Source organism: Sphaerodactylus townsendi, linkage group LG08, assembly GCF_021028975.2.
Source record: "Sphaerodactylus townsendi isolate TG3544 linkage group LG08, MPM_Stown_v2.3, whole genome shotgun sequence".
NCBI lineage: Eukaryota > Metazoa > Chordata > Lepidosauria > Squamata > Sphaerodactylidae > Sphaerodactylus > Sphaerodactylus townsendi.
Window position 1 is genome coordinate 45998894 of NC_059432.1, and position 24973 is coordinate 46023866.

At 40.7% G+C, this 24973-nt stretch overlaps 1 protein-coding gene across 1 annotated transcript in view; it reads right to left on the reverse strand.

Moving 5' to 3' along the window:
- Positions 1–5509: 5509 nt before the first annotated feature.
- ABRAXAS2 (abraxas 2, BRISC complex subunit) overlaps positions 5510–24973 on the reverse strand; it is a 29662-nt gene continuing 10198 nt past the window's right edge. The window contains exons 3-9 of the mRNA XM_048505624.1: positions 24833–24869; positions 21486–21552; positions 19288–19478; positions 13146–13265; positions 12547–12631; positions 11040–11154; positions 5510–7571 (exon numbers count right to left, since the gene is read on the reverse strand). Coding sequence (XP_048361581.1) covers positions 7102–7571; positions 11040–11154; positions 12547–12631; positions 13146–13265; positions 19288–19478; positions 21486–21552; positions 24833–24869 — 1085 coding nt within the window. The 3' untranslated portion in view covers positions 5510–7101. The remainder of the gene's footprint in view (positions 7572–11039; positions 11155–12546; positions 12632–13145; positions 13266–19287; positions 19479–21485; positions 21553–24832; positions 24870–24973) is intronic.

Sequence of the window (24973 nt, forward strand, 5' to 3'; positions counted from 1 at the left end):
TGGGAGCTTCGCCACTGCTTCTCTGGCATGTTTCGGATTGGAGGTGAATGAAGGTTAGCAGAGCTGTGGAGCTCCATGGAACCTAGTATCCTCCTTTGGTCTAAACGATGGGTCTGGCCTCAAGATGACCTTATCCTTGTAAAAGATGTAGAAGTCCAGATGAACCGATAAGGCCATGAGTTCCGAAACGCGTTGAGTGGAAGTTATTGCTTCCAGAAACGTGGTTTTCTGCCTGAGATATTTGAGAATAAACTGGCTGACTGGTTCAAAGGGTGGCTTGGTGAGAGCATTCAAGACCGTGTTTAGGGGAGTGATGTGTCTGGGGCTTGTGCTTAGCCCTGGCACCTTTCAGAAAATGAATGATGTAAAGATATCTATTGGTCTGCCATTTCCCCAGGAGGGGGATGACAGTGGACAAGGCAGCAACTTGCCATCTCAGGGTAGAGGAATAGAGGTCTGAGTCCAGCCCATCTTGCAGAAAGCTCAGGACAGATGCCATCTTGGAGAGAATTGGATCTACTTTCTTTCTTTTGGCCCACTGAACAAAGCCCTCCAAGGACATCATAAATGTGATTTGCGGAGCTTCTCCTGGAGGCCAGCATAGTTTGAGTCATTCTTTCTGGGAGACCATCAGCTAGTAGCGAGTTCCTTTCAACCACCAGGCAGTTAGTCTCCATTTTCCTGGATCTGGGTGGTAAATCAGACTTTGGTGAAGCATGTTCCATGCGATTGGAATCTCCAGTGGCAGCAGGATTGCCAACTGTTGAAGAGTTGAATACCATGGTTTTCTCAGCCAATTTGGGGCTAAGACTAATCTCAGCTTGTAGGATGATTACCATCTGCAGGATCGTGGGAAGAAGTGGAAGCAGTGCAAAGGAGTATAGGAGAGTGTTTGACCAGCAGGAAATCAGGGCATCTGTCACTTCTGCCTCCCAGTGGAAGTACTGTGTGAAGAAATGTGGGGTCTATGTGTTGTATGGTCAAGCGAAGAGATCCACCTCCAGGACACCCAGACAAACAATTCTTTCTTGAGACTCCACCTGGCCTCTTGGATCTCCTGGCAGCTGAGCCACTCCACTTGAAGATTCACTACTCCCCTGATGTGCTCTAATTGCACTGATAGAGGCGCATTCTGGAAGGCTGCTTCCTGGTGAAGAGCCGAAGAGTGAGAGCCTCCCATGTGGTTCAGCTATGCCTTGGTGACAACATTGTCCATCTGTATGAAGATGTGCTTCCCCTGGAGCCTCTGTTTAAAAAAACAAGAGAGCAAGAAATACCATTCTCATCTCCAGTTGAAGAGTAGGGCAGTCTCCCTAGGAGACCAGAGACCTTGAGCTGGGGTGTCCTCAATTGAAGCTCCCCAACCGCAAAGGCTGGTATTCGTGAAAACTTGGATTTTGTGTGTAATCCAGTAACTCTTGCCCTGGAGAAGATCTGAGGATTTGATCCACCAGTCCAGACAGCATTTAAATTGGTGAGGTACCTGAATGGGGAGTGCTGGATGATGTCAACCTGGTAGGGGCTAACAACTCCTGGAGGCTTCTGGTATGAAATCTCCCCCATAGAATGATATCATGGTGGATGTCAGTAAACCCAGAAGAGAGGACAGGGCCACAAGGTTGGACAATTTGTTGCAGATGGTATTTAACACCAACTCCTTGATTTTCTTTCTTTTCTTTGGGGGAAAGAACAACTTGTTGACTGAGGTGTTGATGATAATCCCCAGGTGTTTGAGCCTCTGGGTGGGTACAAGTGAGCTCTTGGAGAGGTTCACGAGGAAGCCATGATCCTGAAGACAGGCCAATACCTTCTGGGAGTCGTGTACTTCCTGGGCATGGGTTGGGGACCTGATGAGGATGTCGTCCAAGAAAGGGTGCAGGTGGACTGTGGACCAATGAAGCAGCACCGCTAGATTGACTACTAGCTCCGAGAAGACTTGAAGAGCTGGTGAGAGGCTGAATGGAAGGCCCTGAACTGGTAGTGGTCAGAGCCTATGCAGAGTTGAAGATATTTCCTGTGCCCAAGAAAAATGGGAATGGAGGTTGATCGAGGTGAGGAACTCTGACTCCGCTATGGATCTAAGGATCTTCATGCAAAAGTGTCTTAGCCTCACAAAGTGATTGACTAGCTTGAGATCAAGAATGGCTCTCCAATCTCCATTTCTTTTGAGCATGGTGAAAAATGTTTAGACTCTGTCTCCTCTTTCTGAACACAGCACTGGCTCAATTGCCTGAATATCAAGGAGGTGTTGAACTGCTCTAAAAGTCCTTGATCTCTTTTCCTGGTTCAGAAATAAGGAGGATGCTGTTGACCTAGGACTGGATCCACGCCTGAGCAAAGGATGCTAGCCTACCCCCCACCAGGATGGGTCCGGTGTCATGCTTTTCTGGATTTGTTGTCAAGGTCAACTTTGTCGTTTCTGGAAGAGAACTTGCAGCCATATTGTCTCTTCTGGAATTGTTGTCTAGCTTGGGTCCAGGAGTTCCTTTTGAAGTCTTGATGATACCTAGGGACGGTATGGTGCAGATGAAAGGACTGTTGGTTGTCTATCAGAGTGACAAAGGCTCTTGGGTATGGCCTTGGTCTTGTCTTTTGTTTCCACCAAGATTCAATTCAAAGCTTTACAAAACAGCTTCCCTCCCTGAAAAGGACAAGTGAAAACAATGTTTTGGAAGTACAAATCAGCCTGCAAGCCCTTAGCCACAGGAGGCGACAGGTGACTGCAACTGAAGCCAGTTCTCTGGTTGCAAAGATGAGAGTGTCAAGGGCAGCGTTGGCAGGGAAGGCTGCAGCCTTGAGCAGGAAGTTGGTGCCTTCACACAAGTGGATGTCCTCAGGGGGAAGGAGCTGGAGGACTTCCCAAGCCCAGACAATTGCAGCCCTGTTGATGATGGAGGCAGTGGAAGAGGTCTTATTTGCGATTGCTAGGGATTCATGTGTCTTCCTGATGGTGTGGTCAGTCCAGGCTGTCCTTGATGTGACTGCTCCCATACTCAGATACCAGGCCAAAGGATTAGAGGGTAACAACTGGCATATCCACTTGAGGCACCTGCAAAAACTTGTCAGCCCAAGAATGCGATGCATGGATCTTTTTTACAGGATTGGGAAAATGCCTGTTGGCCAAGGGTGCGTTTCATTCTGCCCTCAGCCTGTTCTCAAAGAAACAAGGGAATGGAAAAACTTTCTTTTTGAGAGGAACCATGGGGGGAAAAATTCCTTGTTTTCCGTGAACTTAGATTTTGTGTCTCGGTTAGGAGCTTCCTTTTCCCCCCTCAGGGCCCTAGATATGAAGTGCAGTCTTGCACTTTGATAAAAGATACTGATAATCCTCTGCCCTAAAGAAGCATACCTCCTCCTTAGGCACTTGAGTGTCATCTACCTGCTCTTCCTCTTCATCAGAGAAGACCTCTCCCTCCTCTCTGGTTTCAGTTTCGCCCTCTGAGACAGGGGAGGACTCCCGTGATAGGCTTGTATGCCCTATTGTGAGGGTTGACTTGGTGGGCCCTGGTTTGCTCCCCGCAGCCACCTTCCTTGGGCTAACGACCCTTTCGGTTTCCCTCTGTTGTGGGCTAGGGTCTCTTCTGGAGGGCGGCAGGCAGACAAGACTCTGTGTTCTGGAGTTCAGCCCAGGGTTATTAGAGAGTTGTCCTGTCCCCCTTAGGGTTTCCCTCACAAAAAAAATAGACGTCCGAAGAAGGGGGGGGGGGCGCACAGTGGCTGAAATACTGGCTTGTTGGTCTTCCAGGGAGCAACTGTGTTGGGAGCTGCGAGCCTCCTCACATGTACTCCTGTTCTTGCTTGCCAGAGCCCTTGGACCCTCGGGAGTGGCAGCTAGAAATCGCAGTGGCCATTTTCCCTAGCAGCTGCATTTTCACGCACCTTTTCACTCTCAGTGCCAAAATGGCTGTTGCGCCAATTTCTGTGGGACAGTCACAGATTGTGGGACAGTCTGAAGTGTCTTGCAGGGCCCTGGCTTCCAGTGTGCAATCTATGTCCTCCTCAGAGTGGAACTCTGAGTCCAAGTCTCCTTGCATGCTTTCTTTCTGATGTGGCTGATAAGCTGGTGGAAGGTGGAAGAAAAAAAAGAGACAGGTATAATAAGTGGAGAAAATGAAAATGACTTACTCTATCCTAGTTCACAATGATTACTACAATAGCAGAAATAATTTTGACTAACCTGTTACCTGAATAACCAAAGTGAGACAGAGAGCCAACGTCTTCTTGTTTCTATCCAAAAAATAATTTCACATCGGCTGTAGATAACATATACTCAAGTATACCAAAAACATAATTTTGACCTCTGCATATTCAAAGTAACTATATTTTTCCCTTTGTTTCTGAGGACTATAATTTTTCCCTTTGTTTCTGAGGACTGAAGATTTAATGCAGACATCCTATTGATAGAAGAGGAATAATTTCAGCCATTTCCTCTTTTCAGTTCAGGTTGCATGATTTTTTATCAATATGACCACCAGCATCAACACTACATTGTTTATTTTTTTAAGTACAAGCTGAAGCAGCCATATTCTAAACCAGAGTTTGAAAATTTCAGACTAGAATATCCTGAAGGCCTGAGTGGACAAAACTGTTGTACCGAACTGACTGGCCCACGTGGATAACGAAAGCTACAAAATATAGCTGCAAAATAGGGCTTTCTACCTAGTCGGGGAACTAATCAGGCATACAGACACATAGTAAGTTAACCAAATATACTATCCCTGAAAAAAACACAACCTTAGTGAGGAATGAATACTCTGGAAGGGACAGACTGTTACAATTTAATTCAGGAAAACATCCAAACACAGAAGAAAAAAATCCTGACTGATTCAAAATTAGTCTGCTTAAGTCCCTGAGCTCTAGGATAATCATTAAAGGAAAAAAAATCTACTTTGTTGTTCCTCCAACTCCAATTCTTTACAGATCCTAACTTGTAATTTGTTTTATCACACTAGTACTTGCTAGACTAAATCCTGAAGTAGTTCAGATGTTTATCCTAAGAGCCAACCTATGATCAGGATTACTTATTACAGTATTTTCTCTTAAACTACTGAAAGAATCTATAAACAAACAGGAATTTATTACAAACACCTTATCTCTTTGTAATAGGCCCTATTAAAAATATTCTTTATAGAACCAAGCAATACATGCAACTCTGGTAATCGAAGTTGTCATCTTCACCCCCTCCTCTGCAAACTGATCTGGAATGCTGTGCAAAGTAAGGGAAAATTTATTAACTTCCTGCAGCCAGACTTCTGCTGTGAAGCTTTTTTCTCATGCATGAATAAATGGGAATAATAGGCATTAGAAAGTGATTACTACTGCATAGAAGCAATAATCTCATGGTTGCTCCCCTTTTCTCCCAACCAATGGGAGGACTCTTTCTCTTACAATATACAGTTTTACCATTTGTTCCATTCGAAACAAAAAAAAAATCTTGACTAAAACCGATTTCCCTTGCAGATAGGTGATCTCAATGCAATGGAACCTTGCTGACAGATATTAAAAAACAAAGGATTAAATAAGATTTTATTGTCACATTAAACTGCTTTGTCAGAGATGTACATTAAAGGTTTCTGTGCGACAAAAATAAACGTTCTTGAATGAACTGATGAGATGGCAACAGCACTTATTTAACAAACCAGCACTATAGTTGCTTGCAGATACCCAAAGTTAATAAAACCTAAACATGTTCGTTCGTTAGAATGGACTGCAGCAATGAAAAACAATACATATCATGTTAAGGCCAAAGTATGTTAGGTACTGAAAATACAGACATGTTTAAAGACCCAAACATCCAAGAAGACAGTATTTTTAACTTATTTCAAAGCCACTTGGGTTTTGTTAGTATGACAGGTTAACAGAAAAATCTGTGATTGTAGGACTGCTGAGATTTTAGCATTAGGTGACCTGAACAGAAGTATTCAACGAGGTTTAATAAAAGTGGGATTGAACAAGTCTATAAAATACATTATCATAGATTGCAGTTTGCCATTTTCTAATTAAGAGAAATAGCCTGATTACTACATATTTTAGTTTTATACCTTTTGGGCAAAATGTTTTTACTGCAAGCATAAAAATAAAAAGTGCAACCAAAACATTGTTGAAGCAGATTCTACTTCACATCACCAAAATTTAATCCCCACCTCCACCCCCACCCCGACAAGAGTTGCAATTTAAAGAGGAAAACCCAATGGTGGTATTCTAGGCAGCCTCTTCCATTTTCCATGTCTTTCATAAATTAACGATTAAGGAATCTGGCCATGTTTTCAGGTAAGTTGCAAAAACTTGTCTTCATTCAATGTTCCACATTTGTACAGTTCTAAAGCCATACCAAGCCGGAACTGGCCACATGTATTTCAACACCACCTTCTGCTATGTGCTCTTCATATTTTAAAACGAACAAACAAACAAACAAAAACCCCAGACAGTGAGGATAATGTGGCAAAGTCACTTTAAATCCACCAAAGTCAGAATAGTTATGCTCAAAACATTCAATGATGATTTACTGGTAATCACTTTCCTACATAAAAAGGCAACCATAATTGTAAGTGGTATACATTAGGCTAGTAGAAAAAAAAGATTGAAACAAACCTCATCTCTATTAAAAGGACATGCAGAGAAGATAGTTCACATTTGTTCCAATCAGGCTTCTCGGAATTATTAAAATTTGTTTTCTGGCAATGATCTATTTGGCTTCAATCTTTCAACAAGCCTGCTGATCAAAGTTCTTGGAAATAAACACCCTAAAATTCAAGGCATGATCGTGCACGAGGTAAGTTTTGATTTTGAGATCATTAGACTGTGCTCAGTTGCTAATCCCACTTTTTTTTGTATGGGGTATAGCAACAATATTTTTCCCAATTTTCATTTTGCTTATGTTTACCAGTACATCCATCTCAACAATATTAGTAGCTTGATTATCCTAATGATTCCATTATAAAACTTGCAAAAGTGTATCACAAAGTGAATAAGCCATCTAAGTGCAAGTCTTCTATGTTTGCTGTGCACAATAATCCACTGTTGTAGCTCTTTTCCTCCAAGTCCCAAAATATTTCTGAAACCATTAAGAAAAAGATAGTGCTATGTCAAGCTCCTGTTCTATTAAATGTGGGGGGCTTGAGTGTTCCTGGAGTCTCCTTCAGCATGTGTCAAGGGCTGAGAATCCCTTGTCTGTGCGTATTCGTTGTCAGACGACTCTGTAGGTTCAAGCAAGTTTTCATAGTCACTGTCTGATTCATTACCATTGTCACCAGTTGCCCTTTGGGAAGAGGATGGAATGGACGTTCCATTGTCAGAATGCTTCAGTGCTGGATTTGTGGAAACATAACCAGAAGAGCCCACTGCCTGAGGCCGTGGCATGAAAACATTGCTTTCTAGAACACCAGAGCGTATGGCACTGTCATGATTGATCACACTGAAGTCAGCGTAAGGAGGAGGAGGAGGGTCAGAGGCTTCCGATTCTTCAAGATTACTACCTTTCACAGCAAATCCAGTGTGGGACATTCGAGGGATGAATACAGGCTCCAACGTGTCATCTGACATTTGCCTGCTTAAGAGGGCCTGCTGCAGTCCTATAGAGGTGTTAAAGAAATATTGTAATTACCTTTCAAATCAAAACAACTCGCCTAGTCTAGCCAGTCTATACTTATGAATAAGTGTGATGCTGTGGACAGGAAAATGGAATTTAAACAAATGTTTAAATACTCAAGTTATTTAGAAAACTAATGCAAGGCCAACAGAACCCAAGTCAATGACTCCGTTTAACATAAAAAGGGACAGACAATGCCTTGCTGATAACTGGCTGCTATAGCTATACTTTCAACAGTCATACAGCATAGTATGGTTTACATCTAAAGGACAACAGTGTTTCTATAGCTTAATTTTGAATGGTTTCTGCTCAGCCAAGCAGAAGCCACAATATAGAAGTCACTGACAGGTGTGCCATTATTTTCCCCCCAAAATCTATGAAGCCCTAAAATGAACAGCAGCATTCTCACATGGCCATTAGTAAATTATGGGCTGGAGGACACACATTTGTCATGAGGTTGCCACCAACAGGTACTAATTTCTACATTCCTAGTCATGTTGCTGCCCTTATCATCCAGTGCATTCTGTCACCTCTGCTTCACACATTACTGGCAGCTGCTGGTGGGGGTACAGAACGTGTGTTGGCCGTAACCCAACCGTCATGCGATGTATGGGGCACGGGAGGAGAGAAGAAGAATGGTTTCCACACAGGACTGCTTTCTTGGTGGTATCCCCATGGAAAGTATGCATTTGTTCTCAAACACAGCTGTTTCTGAGCACAGTGTTGCTTTTCAAGAATGGAAGGCTAGCCCATAAGTTACATGCCCAATTGAGAACACTTAGACCATTGTGGTCAATGCCACCATTCAGCCACTGCAAAAGAAAAGCCTATGACATAATTTTACAGCCCTCCTTAAACAGTAATGAACAAAATCCTTTGAAAAACACTGCCCGACTAAGTTGGAAACATGTGGTTTCTAGAGATATAACTCGGGGGGGGGGGGGGGATAATGATTTAGCAGCCTTCTGCAGGATTTGCTTTCGCACAAGTAAATATGCAGCATTCATATGCTGCAGTCTATGCTTTAGGGGGTCATCCTGGAAAGTACAGGAGGCTAGACTGGATGATCTCAAGGACTATTCAAAAATTTTAATTATGTGATTCAATGACCTCATTGAAATTAATCATTTATGGTTTTGCTCCCTCACTCCTATAAACCTCTCCAATCTTCTAATCCTTCATTTCAGGAAGGTGGCTGTGTTTCAGGAGGAAAAGATCTGGATTCAAGTCCAACAAGACATTGCAGACCAACAAGATCTTTGGGAAATAAACTTTTGAGAGCCCAAGATCTACATCAAGGAAGCTTTAATCTTTAAGGCTTATACTCCAGCAATCTTGTTAGTCGCTAAGGTGCTGCTGGACTTGAATTTGGCTCGTCAGAGGTCTTCTACAGCATTCATTTCATTACAAACGAAGCCCTTTCGCAAAGCAAATGAAGAGGGAATGGATGGCACAACATGGTGTTAGCCCAGGGTTGAAGGAGAGAACATAACAGCAGTGTAAATACTTGTGCTGGCTTTGGTTTCCTTTTAGGAATCCTATGTATAGGATGTGAATCATTATCAAAATATGACACAGAATTAAAAAAAACCCACATTTTTGAAAAGTGGATGACTTTTCTTGCAATATGGGAAATCCTAGAGGAAGAAAAGGGGGAAAAAGATATCCTAGGACCGTGGTGGCGAACCTTTGGCACTCCAGATGTTATGGACTGCAATCCCCATCAGCCCCTGGCCATGCTGGCAGGGGCTGATGGGAACTGTAGTCCATAACATCTGGAGTGCCAAAGGTTTGCCACCACTGTCCTAGAAAATGCATGAAACACTATCGGATGCAGTAGATGGTCAAAACCATTTACAGCCGCTGTTATTCAAAACCTTGAACTGTGGCTATTAAAGCTTTCTTCCTAGAAGTCAGATTGCTCAATGCTAGCATACTCCCAGAAGGAGCATGTTGTTCTTCCTATAAGTAGCCGAATTTTAGTTACATACACTGGATGAAATACTTGCCAGAAGGTCAAAATATATTAAGGGGACAGGATCTTCAGAACTTTACATCTGCAATTTCACACACAACCCAAGAATGGAACCAAGTTGAAGCAGAGCAATAAATGGGTCAAAAGTAATATTATTTGATTACTTGCTTCTATCCACTATTGTTTTCATTTGGTATATTCTACCCCTGCAATAGTCTTCTCTATCACCCCAATATAAAGCCTTTCCCATTTTTACATCCATATATCTCTGTTTTCAATAGTGCCTCAATATTCCTCCTGTTTTCTCCTTTAAATATTCAGCTGTACTCCAGCTATTAACTTAAACAGCCAGATAACACAGGACAAAAATTTTCATGAACAATACAAAAAGGAGAGCAGCTCTGATCCAAAAAATGTTACGACTTGCTACTTGATTTTTATTTAATAAAGGTGTTCTCACAGGAGAATAGGAACTGTCCTATCTTCCACAAAAATGGCACACAAAGCTGTCCAATAAGCTATTTATAACTAACTAGTGTCAATTATAGTCTCAAGAGGTTTTTAGTTGCCATATAAACATTTCAGAACACATCCCAACATTCAGCTTTGAATGATGTGCTGTGGTATTTCTTGCACTAGAATTTCAGAACATGATCTCTTTCATTTCCAAATATTATAACTGAAGCATTTTCAAAGTTGAAAGATGATCCATTTGGGGCACTTTTGATGGACAGCCCAATTCAATAAGCACAGTCTTTCATGATTTGTTCAGCAATTTCTACCATGTTTCAGTCTGTATAACCTATCTCATTCCCTTCATTACTGGCCTTTTGTGAAGCTCATGTTTTTTCTGCCTGTGCTGCAATTGTTCCAGCCAGTGTCTGGTGGAAGGCAGCAGCTGCTTCAAGGCACTTGCTGCCTCTTTTCTACTAGTGGCTACAAAGGGAACTGAAGCAGTTGGTGCTTAGCTGAAGCAACTTCTGTCTCTACTGCCCAATTAAGGCAGCTAGAGAAGGGAAGACCTGAGATACTTGGAGCAGGAACAATAGCAGATGGGGAGAGGTAGAATCTCTCCCAAAACAATTTGTAGGAAAGGGCAAACATTCAATTTTAACAACCTGAATGCTTATGCATGAAGCCTGAATGCTTTCCCTGCCCAATCCAATCCTGATGTGCAATTTGCTTCTCATTCTTCTTAGTATGTCCCCGATTGCCTTATTATTAGACACTTAAAACATACCTGGAATTTGGAATAAGCTCATGAGAACTATTCCCTCTAAACTGGAATTTCTGAAGGAGATATAAGTGTCACATTTTGTTCAAGCCACATTTATAACTGCACTGAGTCCCAAGTCTACTAAAACGAAGTGATTTAATCAGGAGAGTTTCAGACTTTAAGGAGAGTGCTATGGTGTGAGGCACTGTGTTACACCAATTTTCTAAGAAAGTTAGAAGAGATTTGCAGACGGAGCTTACTTATTTCTTGTTCCTTTTCATTTTTTCTTTGCGAGATTTGTCCTTTTAGCTTATTCACCTCTGCCTGGAAGGATTCAACAGCACGTTCACTTTTCTCTACATCTATACATACTGCCTGGGAGAAACACAACAAAACTAGTTTAGCTCATGAATACCAACCTTGTTAAACACACAATGTAAAAATCAGAGAAATGTCATTCAATGTAGATTATGCCCAAATTTGAATTGCTGTAGCATGTAAAGCAGATTGACACAATTTCCACAGTTTCAAGAGTCATTGTAATGGTAGACAAACAACATATGATTTACAACAGCAAAACTGATTCCACACATCACAATGTACTAAAAAGAAGCTACATCAACAAATAGTCAAACCGAAAATAAATAATTGTACATTCGTTATCTCAGCCACCACCATCTCCTGGAATCTTTTTTCTGAGAACGATCATTTAAAGCCCGGTTCTATATTCTGCAGTATATTGAATTTGCAACAGAGCCAACGAATGGATGAGCAGAATGCCAGGACCACCTACATTCTGTAGTGCTGTATCTCAAAGGCCATAAGAACAGCTCCATGACTCTACTTATGAACAGCAGCTCTGGTAAACCAGACCATAGAACTTAAATGGACATTTGATGCAAATGAGGAAGTCTGGCCACTGTAATTGCCAGAGTGAAAGTTTATTCACACTGCAGAAATGAAAGATGAGTAGAAAAGGTGACTCCTCAAGAAACAATTTAGTACAAGTGTGCCCATGCCTAACACTACACAACCCTAACAGCAAAATATTTACAAATGGTCATGAAATAGTCATTACTTGACTGTAATACTCAGTGGCATACCACTAATGGGGACATTGGGTATTCCATGTCCCTGGGCGCACGCCATTTGATCACGTGGGGGTGCCCAGCGGCTCCCTCCATGCTGCTCATTTGACACCTGGTGTTGCAGCTCTGTCAGTAGTGTGAAATGTAGATTGTTTTGACCCTGGAGGTAGAAAGGTTTCTTTTTCTCTGGACCATGGGACTAGAGGGGTGCCACTGCCCCTTTGGAACTGGTAGTCGGGTGGGGTAACATGATGTGGGGAGGGGGTGACATGAGGTATAATGTTGGCTGCAATGCTGGCTATGCTTAGTTCTGGAAATAGAAATCTAAATACTTATTCCTGATGCTGTTTCATAATAAAGAAATCAACTGAATACAGAGTTTTCTTATTGAACAGTCCTATTGAACAGTCTTCTTATTGAACAGGGGCACGACAACACCTAAATCTACTCTCATTGTCTCTATAGTTGCCTCAAACTTCAAGCAAGATAGAAGACAACTAAAATGCTTACAACCAGCCATTTCCAATCTACGAGATAAGTGGACTAAAACATAATGAGCCATAAAAAGCAACAATAAGGCATTTTAAATTCAACAGGAAGGTATTTTGCTTGCAGTCGTACATACACACAAACTGTCACAATAAAACGTTGCAGCTGTTATTAAAATAAAAGGAGTTACCTGTACTTTTTCTTGAAGTGCGTTATAAACCTGATATATAGCCCTGATGTCTTTCATAATGCCATCTTTGTCAAAAAAATCAGTACTAAAATGTACAGAAATAAGTAGTTAGGAAAATCACAACAATCAAATCCTGCTTTGAGCTGCTTTCCCCCCTTTGAGACAACTAATATGAAGGGTTAAGTTTACAATGATAAACCATATCTTGAAGAATCATATTAAGAGTCAACACCACCTGAACTATGGAGGCTCTTTGAAGACCAATGTTGATTTTTGCTCACTTTGTAATTAAAATTATTCATTAGTAAATATTTATTCAAAGGTAGTGAATATAAAAGCAGCTTTGTTTAATTACTATTACGACAACTATTTTATTGTAATGACAAAATTAAACCATGATATATCAAGAGAACTCACTAAGAACATAACATAAACATCTTTTAATACTAGTTACGTTAGCTTTGCTTTTCTACTGAACTTGCTTTCTCTATGCTGTTGAAAAACAGGGAAGTAGAGGAAAAGAATCCAAGAGCTCTACTTTTACAGTTGTTGCTTATTTGACTCATTTCACTGACATACCAAATTAAAGGGATGCTTACCCATGCTCTTTAATAACTTTGGCATAATTTTGAGAAGTATTTGGCACTGAAGAGACCTTGTATTCCTGCTGGCTTGTATTGCCTAGATTAGGAATAGTAAGTGATACCCTTTGATTATACCTATAGAAAAAGTTTGGGAAGAATTGTTAACCTTTGAAGTTTGCAAAATAGCAAGCAGAGCATTCTCCTTATAAGACATTCTGATCACATAATAATCTGTTTACATTTACCTTAAATTTTCCTTCCATCTACCCACCAATAATTTATCTGAATTAAACCAATTTAAAATATCATATTATCAGTACAGACACCCCCTTGATATTGATGCACAAAATGTTACTTTTAACCACAGAGAATGCTATCTAGCTCACTAAATTGTAAAGACTGCCTTTTCATTTCACAATTCCAAAGTAACAGACAAAACCCCCCAAAATAGCCCCCCAAAGATACGTCATTCTGAGCTGAATTGATTATTATTATTATGTATTGAATTTATAAGAGGCCCTTCCCCATGGGGGCTCATGGTGTCATATAACATAGAAACATAACAAATTAAAATAATAAAATGCATATTGGCAGTACAACATCCTAAGGGGAGGGATGATAAAACCATACCAACAACTCCATTCATACTGCTTGGGGGGAAAGGAGGAGAAAATTAATGTCATCCATCTATTAACAAAAGCTCAAATGGATGAATTAATATACTAAATTAGTTAAAGCTTGAAGTCCTGTGCATAGTGAATCCAGATCAGCCTCCAGAATCCATTTCCTTTAGTACATTTTGTAAACATACAGCAAGTTGAAAAAATTGGTTGTGCTTACTTGTAATTGATGTTTGAGCATTCTACTGTACAGGCACACATGGGAACTGTGCATGTGCAGGCTAGCCACAGACACTTTAACACCTCCTGACAACACAAGGTGCTTTTGGAATGTTCGGTGTGTTTCCGAAGCGAAGATCTTTTTAGAAGAGGTTGTGGAGGATTGCTGTGCCCATTCTAGGAATTCATGGCAATGGCATAGAGCCTAGTGACGGTTGAGGGAATAGAGGAGGTAGTTTATAAATGTCCTAAAGAGGGTTGTGGTTCCTGAAGACAGAGGATGAGTTCTGAGCTGATGGAACGTTCCATGACATGCCATGGGCATTCAATTTCTGTCTCCTTAGAATATTGATGAATGAGAAGGCAAGCCAGCGGGAGATTGTAAATCTCACAACCTTTCTTTGGGCATTCTTTGTGAGTAGGCAGAGTTGAGAACCAAGGGTGCCTTTCCAAACATAAAGGTGGGGCCTGTCAAGTGAGTGCAGAGCCTTTGCCTTCGCATTCCTTGGGGGAAAAAACAATACTGAGAGTACAATTTTCTTTTTTAAATAGAAGGAGGAAGGGAAGGAAGGATAAGTTGTAAAACCACCTTCACCCTATGAAATTTTAAGAGACGATTTGATCTGAGTGCTTGAATCGGGCTGATGTAATGGCCACCTGAAAGGCAATTTTGTTAGAAAGGAGGTGCAAGTAGCCAAGGGTTCAAAAATTTTACCCATAAGCCTGGACATTAAGCGACCAATGCTCTGGTCTCATCTGGAATTGAGGACATACTTTTGATCGTTCAAATGTAGTTAGCTGAGCCTATGGTATCCTGCTTATAAAGCCTTACAAACGTGGAAACCGAGGCCCATGTTGCTGATTTACAATATCTTCTATTGACGCATTTGTGTAAAAAGCAGCAGATGAGGTCATACTATAGTTTGTGTGCCCCATGGGTAGTGATAAGACATTCTGTGTCATAGGTTGATGCAGCTACCTGCTTAATGATGCTTTCGACACTTTCTTGCTCTGAGCTACTGGCTGAAATACCATGAACAAGGACCTCGACTTTCTCACTGGAGATATTTTGCTGAGGCATATCCTCAAATCCAAATTATGCCATTCCTTCTCCCTTGAATGAGAAAGATTGGAGTAAAACTATGAGACACAAAATCCTATGAAAAGAGACATTCACCTATGGAATAAAAATTGAGCCTGTATGTAACACCACCTTATCCTTGTGGGACGACACATAAGCTTTGATGAACTGAGAGTATGTTGAGTTCAAAGACCCTTCTGCCTAATGTAATGGCTACCAGCAATAAAACTGCAAAGGTCAGGAACTTAAACAACACTTCTCTTAATGGCTCAAAGGGAGGTCTTGTTCAGGCTTGGACAACCACATTCAGACTCCACAATGAAAAATGATGAATGCTAGAGGGATGGAAAAGGGACACATCTGAGAGAAAAGTCTTAACTTAGAGGTGTCTGGAGATAAGCTCTCCCAATGAACTGAAGGATTGAGTCAAGCACGGCCACAAGTCTTTTGAAAGTATTGGGTTGTAAAAATCCTGGGAAAAGTCGTTCTGTAGGAAGGAGAGTATATCTGCTTAGGGTGGCCTTGATGCTCTTTTTCCTGCACCTATGAAAAACTGCAAAGGTAAAGATTCAGACCATCAAAGTTCTTCTGTCAACATTTTGTCATTGTCCTCTTTTGAAAAACTTGCCTTTATGAAGACTTCTCCCCAATCTCCTTGTGATTGACCCTCGTTCTGGAGAATATATAGGATCATGAGATAGGTGATCTTTCCCCAACAGTAGGGACCAAGGAGGCAATTCCACCAGAGTTGAGAACCAAGGGTACCTTGGCCTCCTCCTGAATGATCTTTTCAAGCATATTGGGGATGGTCAGAAATGGGGGGGGGGGGAGAGCTTTTGACCAAGGAGAGGCAAGGCATCTACTTGGTCCACTTTCTGGGATTGGAAACAACAGAAGCAGCCAGGGTCTGTAAATTCTGCTGAGACCAAGAGGGCGACTAGTAGACAGCCCAGTTGGCTGCAGATCTGTCTGAATATCTAAAGGAGTAGGTGCCATTCTCCTGATAATATTTGCCACTTGATGAGCCAATCCACTTCTGGGTTTTCTCCATGCCCCTGATGTCCTCCACCCTTAGGTTGAAAATCTACTCCTCCAACCAGGAAAATAACCTTTATGTTTCCTGCTGGAAGACGTGGGATCTTGCTCCTCCTTGTCTGCTTGTGCCTCCTATGGCTGTTGTCAGTGAGTCACATATTTCTGTGCAATTGCTGGTCCTGGAAGTGATGGAGAATTAGCTAAATGGCTCTGAGCTCTAGAAAAGTTATGCTGAACACAGATTCCTCCTGTGACTATGATCCATATGCACAACCAAAGATGTAGTGGGCTCCCCAACTGGATATGCTTACAACTACAGTGATGATTAATTTGGCTTTTGGTCAAGCACTTCAGCTGCTCGATGAGTTTAATAGTTTCATCCACCACTCTATATTCATCTGAAGTTGTAGGTCTGTTAGGATCTGAAGGTGATATTTGGTAGCTAATAGAAATAAGGTCTACTGCAGTATTCTGAAGTGTGACTGCATTAAACACTTTATGAATTTCAGGTCCAAATTGGACCTCCATTTGGGAGACCACAAAAAAGAATGAGTATACACAGGTGTTCATTTATGACTAAGGAACATTGCTATAGCTCCTATGCTTAGCAGGTATTGTACTGCTTGAAGTGTTGATGCCCTTTTGACCAGAATTTTGATGGTGGAAGAAAATCAGCCTGTTTGATGGACTGTGGAGGAACCCTAATTACTGTGTTTCAATCCCATAGGACGGTCTTCTGAAAATTTTGTCCAAGCCAGTGGAAAGATGCTCTCCTCTCATAGCCCTCTTGGTGTTATTGGGTCTGTCTGCCACTTAACATATTGAGCTTAAAGGCAGGATTGTTGGTGAAATAGTTGCTGTCAAGATGGTACCCATTTTGAAGGAATTTTCCAGCCTGAACTAGCTTCTGTCTCTCGCTTCTGAACTGTTTTCAAAGGCAACTCCAAGTAGATTGTTACACCGGGTGGTTTTCATTTCTGGCTACAGCCTCAACTTTTCACTGGTGTCAGCAGGCCAAGACAACAGACAAGGTGAGAGACAAAGATACAGGGTTTTTTTCTTTAAAAAGGAAAAAGTGAGAAGGGAAGAATTGCTGCAGGTAATTATCCAACTTATATTGCTTAAAAAGCAGTGTTTCCTTAAGAAACTCACTGGCTGGGTACAGTGGAATTCAGATAATCAGATGTGTAAAAATTACAACCTTCTAAGCAGTGACTCAAGCTCGTGGACAGCGAGTCCAATTCTAACTCCTCCTCCTGCGCAGAGCTTCCATCTGTTGTCCTGTGCCAAGGGAGCTTCACAATTCACCAAAACGTTTCAGGAAAGCATAAACAATAAAATCACTTTCAACTTGAGCCGCTCCAACTAGTGTTTATCATTTAACTAGTATTTTTCTTACTCAAAAAATTATCAGAGAGGCTTCAAATTTATGCATCTAGTATCTTCAAGGTAGAACCAGAAGTTCCGGGTAGGATGGTAATGGAAGAGCTAGAAAAAGATAAAGAGAATAAAGTACAGTAGGAAAATAAAACAGAGATATCAGGTATCCTTGCTGACTCATTGGCGACAGAAAAGCAGTTGAAACTGAGATGTTGCATCTTGCTTTCTGACTCAAAGGGATGGTGGGAAAGTCTCCCATTTATCAAAATTATGCCCTCAGTTCCAGATGAGGTGGTGTCCTTTCCATGTATCTGATAAAGGGAGTTTTGATGCTCAAAAGCTCATACCCTGAAAAACTTGTTAGTCTCTATAATTTAGCTGTTCTACTGAAGACCAATACACATCACCTTTTCCAACTGTTTAATCTTACATTTGGTTTTCTTGACTGGAGACTCAAACTGGCTTCTTGGAGAAAGATGATCGCTTGAAACAGGCTTTGGAGCAGACAGAATCAACACTGTGGTAGGGACCAACTGCGCAGTCAGCAGCAGGGTCAGCAGAACTGAGGAAGCATGTGCAGGTGTTTGGGTGGTTTTTTCTCAGAGCATGCTGGAGACACTGGTGCTCCTTTCAAGACACTTTCCCAAAGGGCAGCTTTAAGGTACAAATTCCTCTTTTCAGGTCTTGAAGGTAAACCGGTTGCAGAAGACACACAGAGAGATGTCATGGTCTTCCCTGAGGCAAAAGAGGCAAGCATATTGGTCTTCCACCTGAACCATTTTAGTTCTGCATTTGGAGCATTTTTAAAACAGTCTTTGAAGCCATGGAGATGAATGTAGAAGCGGAGAGAGAAATAACAGCAGCAACTTAACCAGTGTATTTTCCTCTTTCAGGAGAACTCAAGAGGGAAAGAAGAGGCCAAGTCTTTTAGCAGCGGCCAGACAGACCTGAGAAAGACTCATTTTTATGGGTACTTTGGGTGGAAAACAGTGCTGAATGGTGATAAAGTGGTTTGTGCTGTCAGGGGTTTTCACAATGGCTGCAGCTGGCCTGTATGGTTCCCACTTGGGACTGCACAGAAGACATAGCAATGAACAAGGATATACTAGTGTTTTAGTTCTGTCTAAATTTAATATAATTTCACCATTCCAATTGTCCTCTTCAATTGCCATTGTATTCTATTCTACTCTAAGGATTTGTTATTCTTTAGGATGCCACAAAACCTCCCAGGTGAATCACTGAGTCCTTCTGCAGATAGATTATATGCATTAAAGGTCTGAAAAGAAAGACTTCAGCAAAGGGCAGATAGATGGACTAATAAATATGCTGACAATATAGCAGATTATCATATGATTATGAGGCACTGAAGTTCAACAACCAGTATCAGGACTTCCAAGTGCAGCTTTCGAGGGTTATTGCAACATATTACTAAACACTTTTACAGCAATTTCTTAATATAACGTTAGACTCAAGTTGCTATTTTGGGAAACACCAAAGCCCAACAAATATTTATGATTTTGTCTGTCAAAAGTCACTCAACTGTGATGCCTTAATTCTCCAAATTTGTTTAAGCTATTTTAAGCTGAGACAATCAACTGCAGTTTTAAACATTCTGAACAATGAAGAGGAAAAGGAAGGCAACACATTTGGTATTCTATGAAATAAAGCATTGAAGAAAGTTTCAACACCTTTATCACAAAGAAATAGTTTTCCATATACTTACAAAAGCCTGTGAAAACCCTTCCTGTCTATAGACACTCTCGTCAAATACCACTGAAATAGATTGTAGCCACTCTCCCCAGCCCAACCAGGAATTGTTTACCTTCGGTTTGGTCTAAAGAGCATGTATTCTAAAGCATGTGTTGAATTATTTGCAGTGGAGATGAAACTGAAGAGAAGGAAGACAAGGTCAGGCACTCCAAGAATCTGTGTCAGCTGTTTATGGATGATGTGTTCTCTATATGACATTTGTTGTTGAGTATTTCTCCTAAATCTGTACCATCCAATAACATTCTACAATAAGAAAGGGGATAAAGTATTAGCTGAAGGATAAAGATGGTTTTATCTGTTAATACTTTAAAGGTACAACCAATATAGTTAACAAAGCCAGCATGACGCCAGTATTCCTAAACATAATTATTCTATTTATAGAAGTAGGAGTTTTCTACGTGTACAGTCTCACATTTAGGTTTAACACTTGTAATCTACATAAAGTATCTCCTCACATTATCTATAACTGCATGCATAATGGTTACATGTTGTGATGTGTTCATTTTAGAAATATATCCACAGATACCTGTCACTTAGCTTCTAAATCTGTGCAGAATAATGACATCTTTTTAAAGACCACTAACATTTTGCAGTTTAGAAGTAAGCTTATTACAACCTTTCTGCAGTTTTACTACTTATTGAAGTATTAACATCCTTTTATATAGTCCCTACTATGCCACTTTGGATACCAACCATTGTGAATGGGACATACTTTTAGCAATTCCAGGTACTCATGAGTACTTATATTATCCAGAACCATCTGAAGTGGGCTTTGGGCCAGGGTTCAAAACTAAGGCCACTGCCTTGGCCAATGGCCTTCACCTAGACAAGAAGGTATGTGATCAAGGCGATAATTTGCTCCATAAATTTAGCAAATTTTCATTGCACTGACTGTGGTAACCTCATGAAATGACAGGATGGGTTGCTCTGCAGTTGGGTTTTCCCCCCTATCTCAATGCAGGATTACAGATCACAGTACTTGTATTAGAGATTGTTGTCCTCCCTGTGGAAGCTCTTGTGTGATTATACAGAGCTCCATCTACTGTCCCTTGCTTTTTAACAACTTCATTATCTGTGCAGAAAGGTCATCCAGAGTGCCCACATGCTGATCACGCTCATACCTAGTTTTCCTTTCCATATGAAGGACATGTTGCATTTTAACCTTCAGGTTACTAATAGGCTGAAACTCCAGACAGGACACAGAGGTGGTCCTTGTCCTGGAAAAGTAATGCATTTGTTTGTTTTGCATGAGGGTCACACTTTCAACTGATAAAAGCCTTAAGCGGCATTTCTCATGAATCTGGACCTTAAGGCACAGGCTTTAACCATGGGAATATATTACTTTGGCTTTTGTAACAGCTATGCCTTTCTCGGGGAACAGATTTTGTCTATGCCTGAATCACATTCTCATAATGAACAAGAACAAGGCAGCCATTAATACCAGTGATAAATATTAATGAGTGAATAATATATTCTACAAGTGTGGCTCTGCTACCATTTTAAATTGTGGGTCCCAGTTCCTATTTTTACAGCCCTATATGGACTGGGTTCACAAAGTCCAAGAGACTGATTTCTCCATAACTGGATCTCTGTTCAAAGGACACACACTTTCACTGAGAGGCAAGATTTACTTCAGTCTTGCAAACATTTCAGGTTGTGACTCCATATTTGCAAACTTGTTACCACCTGAAATGCCCCAGCTTTGAGTGATGAATCTGTTTAAGGGCACTGTCATGGTAGTCCTCTGAAGCAGGCCTTTAATTTCTGCGTGTACTGGAATTAGGTACTGCAGGTTTCTATTAGAAATTCTGGTAGTAGAGATAAGTAGCTGATTACATTTACTACAATTTTATTGCTGTAAATTAAAAAGGAATTCTATTTATTTCCAACTTCTTAGAATTTATTTATACTAAGATTAGAAATTTCCCAAATAATAAATGTCCTGCTTCTGTTGCATTGAGTTTACAGAAAGTACAAGAGACCATTTTATGCATCATCTTTTCTTAGCATACATCCTAAAGCAATTCAATACACACTCATCTCTGCCCTGAACACGAACACCTCCTCTCAAAGGTGACGTGTCACAGGCAACACAGTTGAAGACTGACAAACTTCTGAAGATTTTTAGTTATTCCCTCATAATTCAACATGAGCAACCAGATTTAATACACAATTTTTCTTGAAGCATATTGAATAAATAATAACAATAAAAGAATAAATGTAAAGATACGTAAAGATACGTAAACCTACTTTTCTTCGATCTTTGAGAATCTGGTCCAAATCCTCTTCATTGACTTTGCCTGCATAGTCATAAAAGCTTAGAAAAGAAATTTTAAAATGAAGTTTTACTTGTGTATCATAATCATATATAATGGAACAGCATACTCTTCAAAGAAGCGCATTTAGGCAAAACAGCCTGTTCACTAATTTCTTTATATAATACAAGTCACTAAAAATTGTGGGATGTTTAGAGAACTAAACAATGAAACTGTGCCCCCTTTAAAGCAACACTGCTACTGTCACGGTCATTATCGCCATTCCATCAATAAAAGATACACAACTAAACTGAAGATTATTGCTTGGAATCAAAGAACCATCACTGATTTCGGTACTACCCCATCCTCACCGCAGCCAACACTTAAACTTCCATGGCTTTTTGTCCCCAAAGATGCCACTACCTCAGGAATCATCTTTCTGAGATTAAGAGATGGCAGGGAAGTAAAGAATTTGGGGAAACTGTTCATCTTCCACTGCCAACTGGATCCAAGCCAGTGAATCTTTTTGAACTAGTTCTTGGGGGAAAGCTAAGTGGAAATAATGTCTGCGGGACAGTTAGCTATATTAATAGTATGAGAAAAATTCACTTGCATGAACTGCACTGATACACCCTGCATACACTGAGACACAAAAACTACATATAGAGGATTGTTTAAGTGTTGAATGTAGCAAACTCATACACATTTATATGGAAGTAGGATTCACCTTTGTGATATATCATTGGATAGATTTCAGAAATGGTGCTTCCTCAGATAATGCATACTGCTCTATGTAAGGTGTGGGGGATATAGTAGTCCAAGACTTATTCCAACACTTATATGTGTAATCTATAAACAGCTGGAACACAACACAAAAATCTCTCTCTCAACTGGGGATTGACATATAACATATTTTGTTTTTCAATGAATTCAGTTATTAAAGTCAAAAAGGCCATCTTTATTTCTCTATGTGGTTGCTCTCCTACTTAAGGTAGCCTGCCTGGCATCACCTAAGCGTCTTTCAAAATAGTTCCCATCCTGTGGAATAGATTCGCTGCGGAGGTAAGAGGGAGACATTGTCTACAGAAGTTTTTAGAAGATGCTGCAAGGCCATTTTATGTTCTGGGACTCTTAATTTGTGGGGTGGGGGGAGGAACTTCATACCTTTTCCTCAGGACGGGTCATTGGTTATGTTTTTATAATATACTTTAGGTTTTAAATTTGGCCACAAGGGAAAAGGAAATTTAAAATTGAGACCTATCAGAAATACTTTTAGCTCCAACTCAACAATCAAAATGGTGGAGGCTACCCTTCAGGTCTCTCACAGAAGCACCTGGAATGCTTAACGTTAACTATTTGTCAACAGCCTCTAGATATAGAAATTTACAGCAAGCAAGGGAAAAGGAGTCCCTTCCAGGATAGGTCCATGTTAACCCAACATTGCCCATGGTCTCTGAAAACTATAAGCCATTAAGCAAAGGCTCAGGTTAAGGAAGCTATGTTAGCTTTTTGTATTAGTTTAGCCCTGCTTTGAGTTCTTTTGTGTGCATGAAATCCTTCCCTGCCTTTTTGCTCCTTTTCTGCAAGCAACTGCTTACACCTTCTCTTCTTACTATTTCCCACCAAATACAATCTGAACTTGTGATGTGACGAGCACTTGTGTTGTTTGTTGTCTCCAGACTGAAGATATTTTGAAGGACTGGGTTATGTATAGGTCAGTTCTCAAGTGAGTCAGACTGCATATATGGGTGAATAAGTGACGTATATGTGTGGGTGAGATGGAGGGGCAGAGGTGGGCCTGTTAGACTCTGCCCCAGATATCTTAAAATGACAGGTGCTGGCAGCTACTCAATGAGCACATGTGATCTACCAATTTTTAGAGGTAGACAACAGCCAAATGGCTCAACGAAGGCTGGGGATGCAGGGTCCTCCACCAATGTTTTCCCTCTGCCCTTCCTAGACTAACAATTACAAACCATGAGCTGGACAGCCATCTGCCAAATTCTTCGGCTCTTTTTAGATTGACTTTGCATTTCACTGCAATAAGACAGATTGGAAGCAATTTTCTGTTCAAAGTTTGGAAACAGTTAAAAATTCCACCTACATGTGTATGAAAAACCACAGGCTATAATTACAAGCAAATAAACTACTAGAACTGGCAATTTATAGTTACTTGTGTATTAGAGTGGATCACTGAAGATTTAGCCATTATATGTTCAGACCAATATGGGCGCAAGGTCTTGAACTATTTCAGTGTATAAAAGCGGCGGAAAAAGAGCATGCTATTGATGCTACACACTATTAAGATTAAAGTTAACCTGAAAAGCACACATGGCTACTGCTTTCAAAACCTGCTACATTTAATTGAAAGGTCATTTCTACTAGCTTGGGGAAAAACACTTCTTACAAATGCTCTGAACAAAGTGGTGGTGGGCTGGGGGGGGGGCGCGGAATCTGAGATGCACTTTTCTGCCATCAAGTTGAATCTGACCTATGGGGGTTTCAAGGCAGAAAAAGTGCTGCACTTGTTTGTCACTGTCCACTGCTGAACATACTAACTGGAGATGACCCTGCTTAGGTTCTACAGTCTGATAAAATTGGGCTAGCCTGGGCTATCCAAGTTAGGGCGAGACACACACTGTGGGACACACTAACATAGTGAATTTATTTGCTTTACTTGTTATATCTTGTCTTATTCTATGTAAATCGTCTAATGAATATAATGTATCCACAGATTTCAGCAGTAAAGAAAAATCCGGAAATATCGCTAAGATCACTCTGTTTCATAAAATCGTTGAGTACAGCATAATTTGTATGATGATGTTTATGAAAAAATTTACTTCCAGGCTCATGACATACAGAGCTTCTAGATCTAGGCCATTTATATACAGGTTATTTACCTCACTTCTCCCATCTTTCTCAAACCTTCTTTGTTGTGACATTTTGGGAAACATCTCAGTGAAGTCTGGATGGCTGTTGTGTGGGCAGGAAAATTCAGATTTTCCCTGATATCGTCCCCTAGCTGCCTAGAGGAGAGGCAATGGCCACTGCTGAGGCCCTGGGGCAGGGAACCTGTGTGAAAGCCCCATTACCACTATACTGTATCAGCAGCTGCACTAGCAGTGGGGAAACAATCCTAATCATGGCTAATCAGTGCTTTATTTTGTTCTATTCAGCCGGTTCCTTCTACTTTGAACAACAACCTCTAAGGAGCTAAGGACAAAAAATATTACAAATTAGATTAAGCTGGAAGCTCATTCTGGTCAACATAAAGGAGTCTTATTAACACGTGATTCACCCCAACTACATTAAGTACAGGAAAATATGGTAAGAATAACTTACCTAAAGAGTTTTGAACAAGGCTCATGATTATGGATTTCTGTAGTAAGAAAATATATTTTAGTTGCTGAAGTCCAATGAAAAAATTGCAGCTATATTTTCTCCAAGTGCCAGACATTGAGTAAATTAATATTTGTCTTCCAG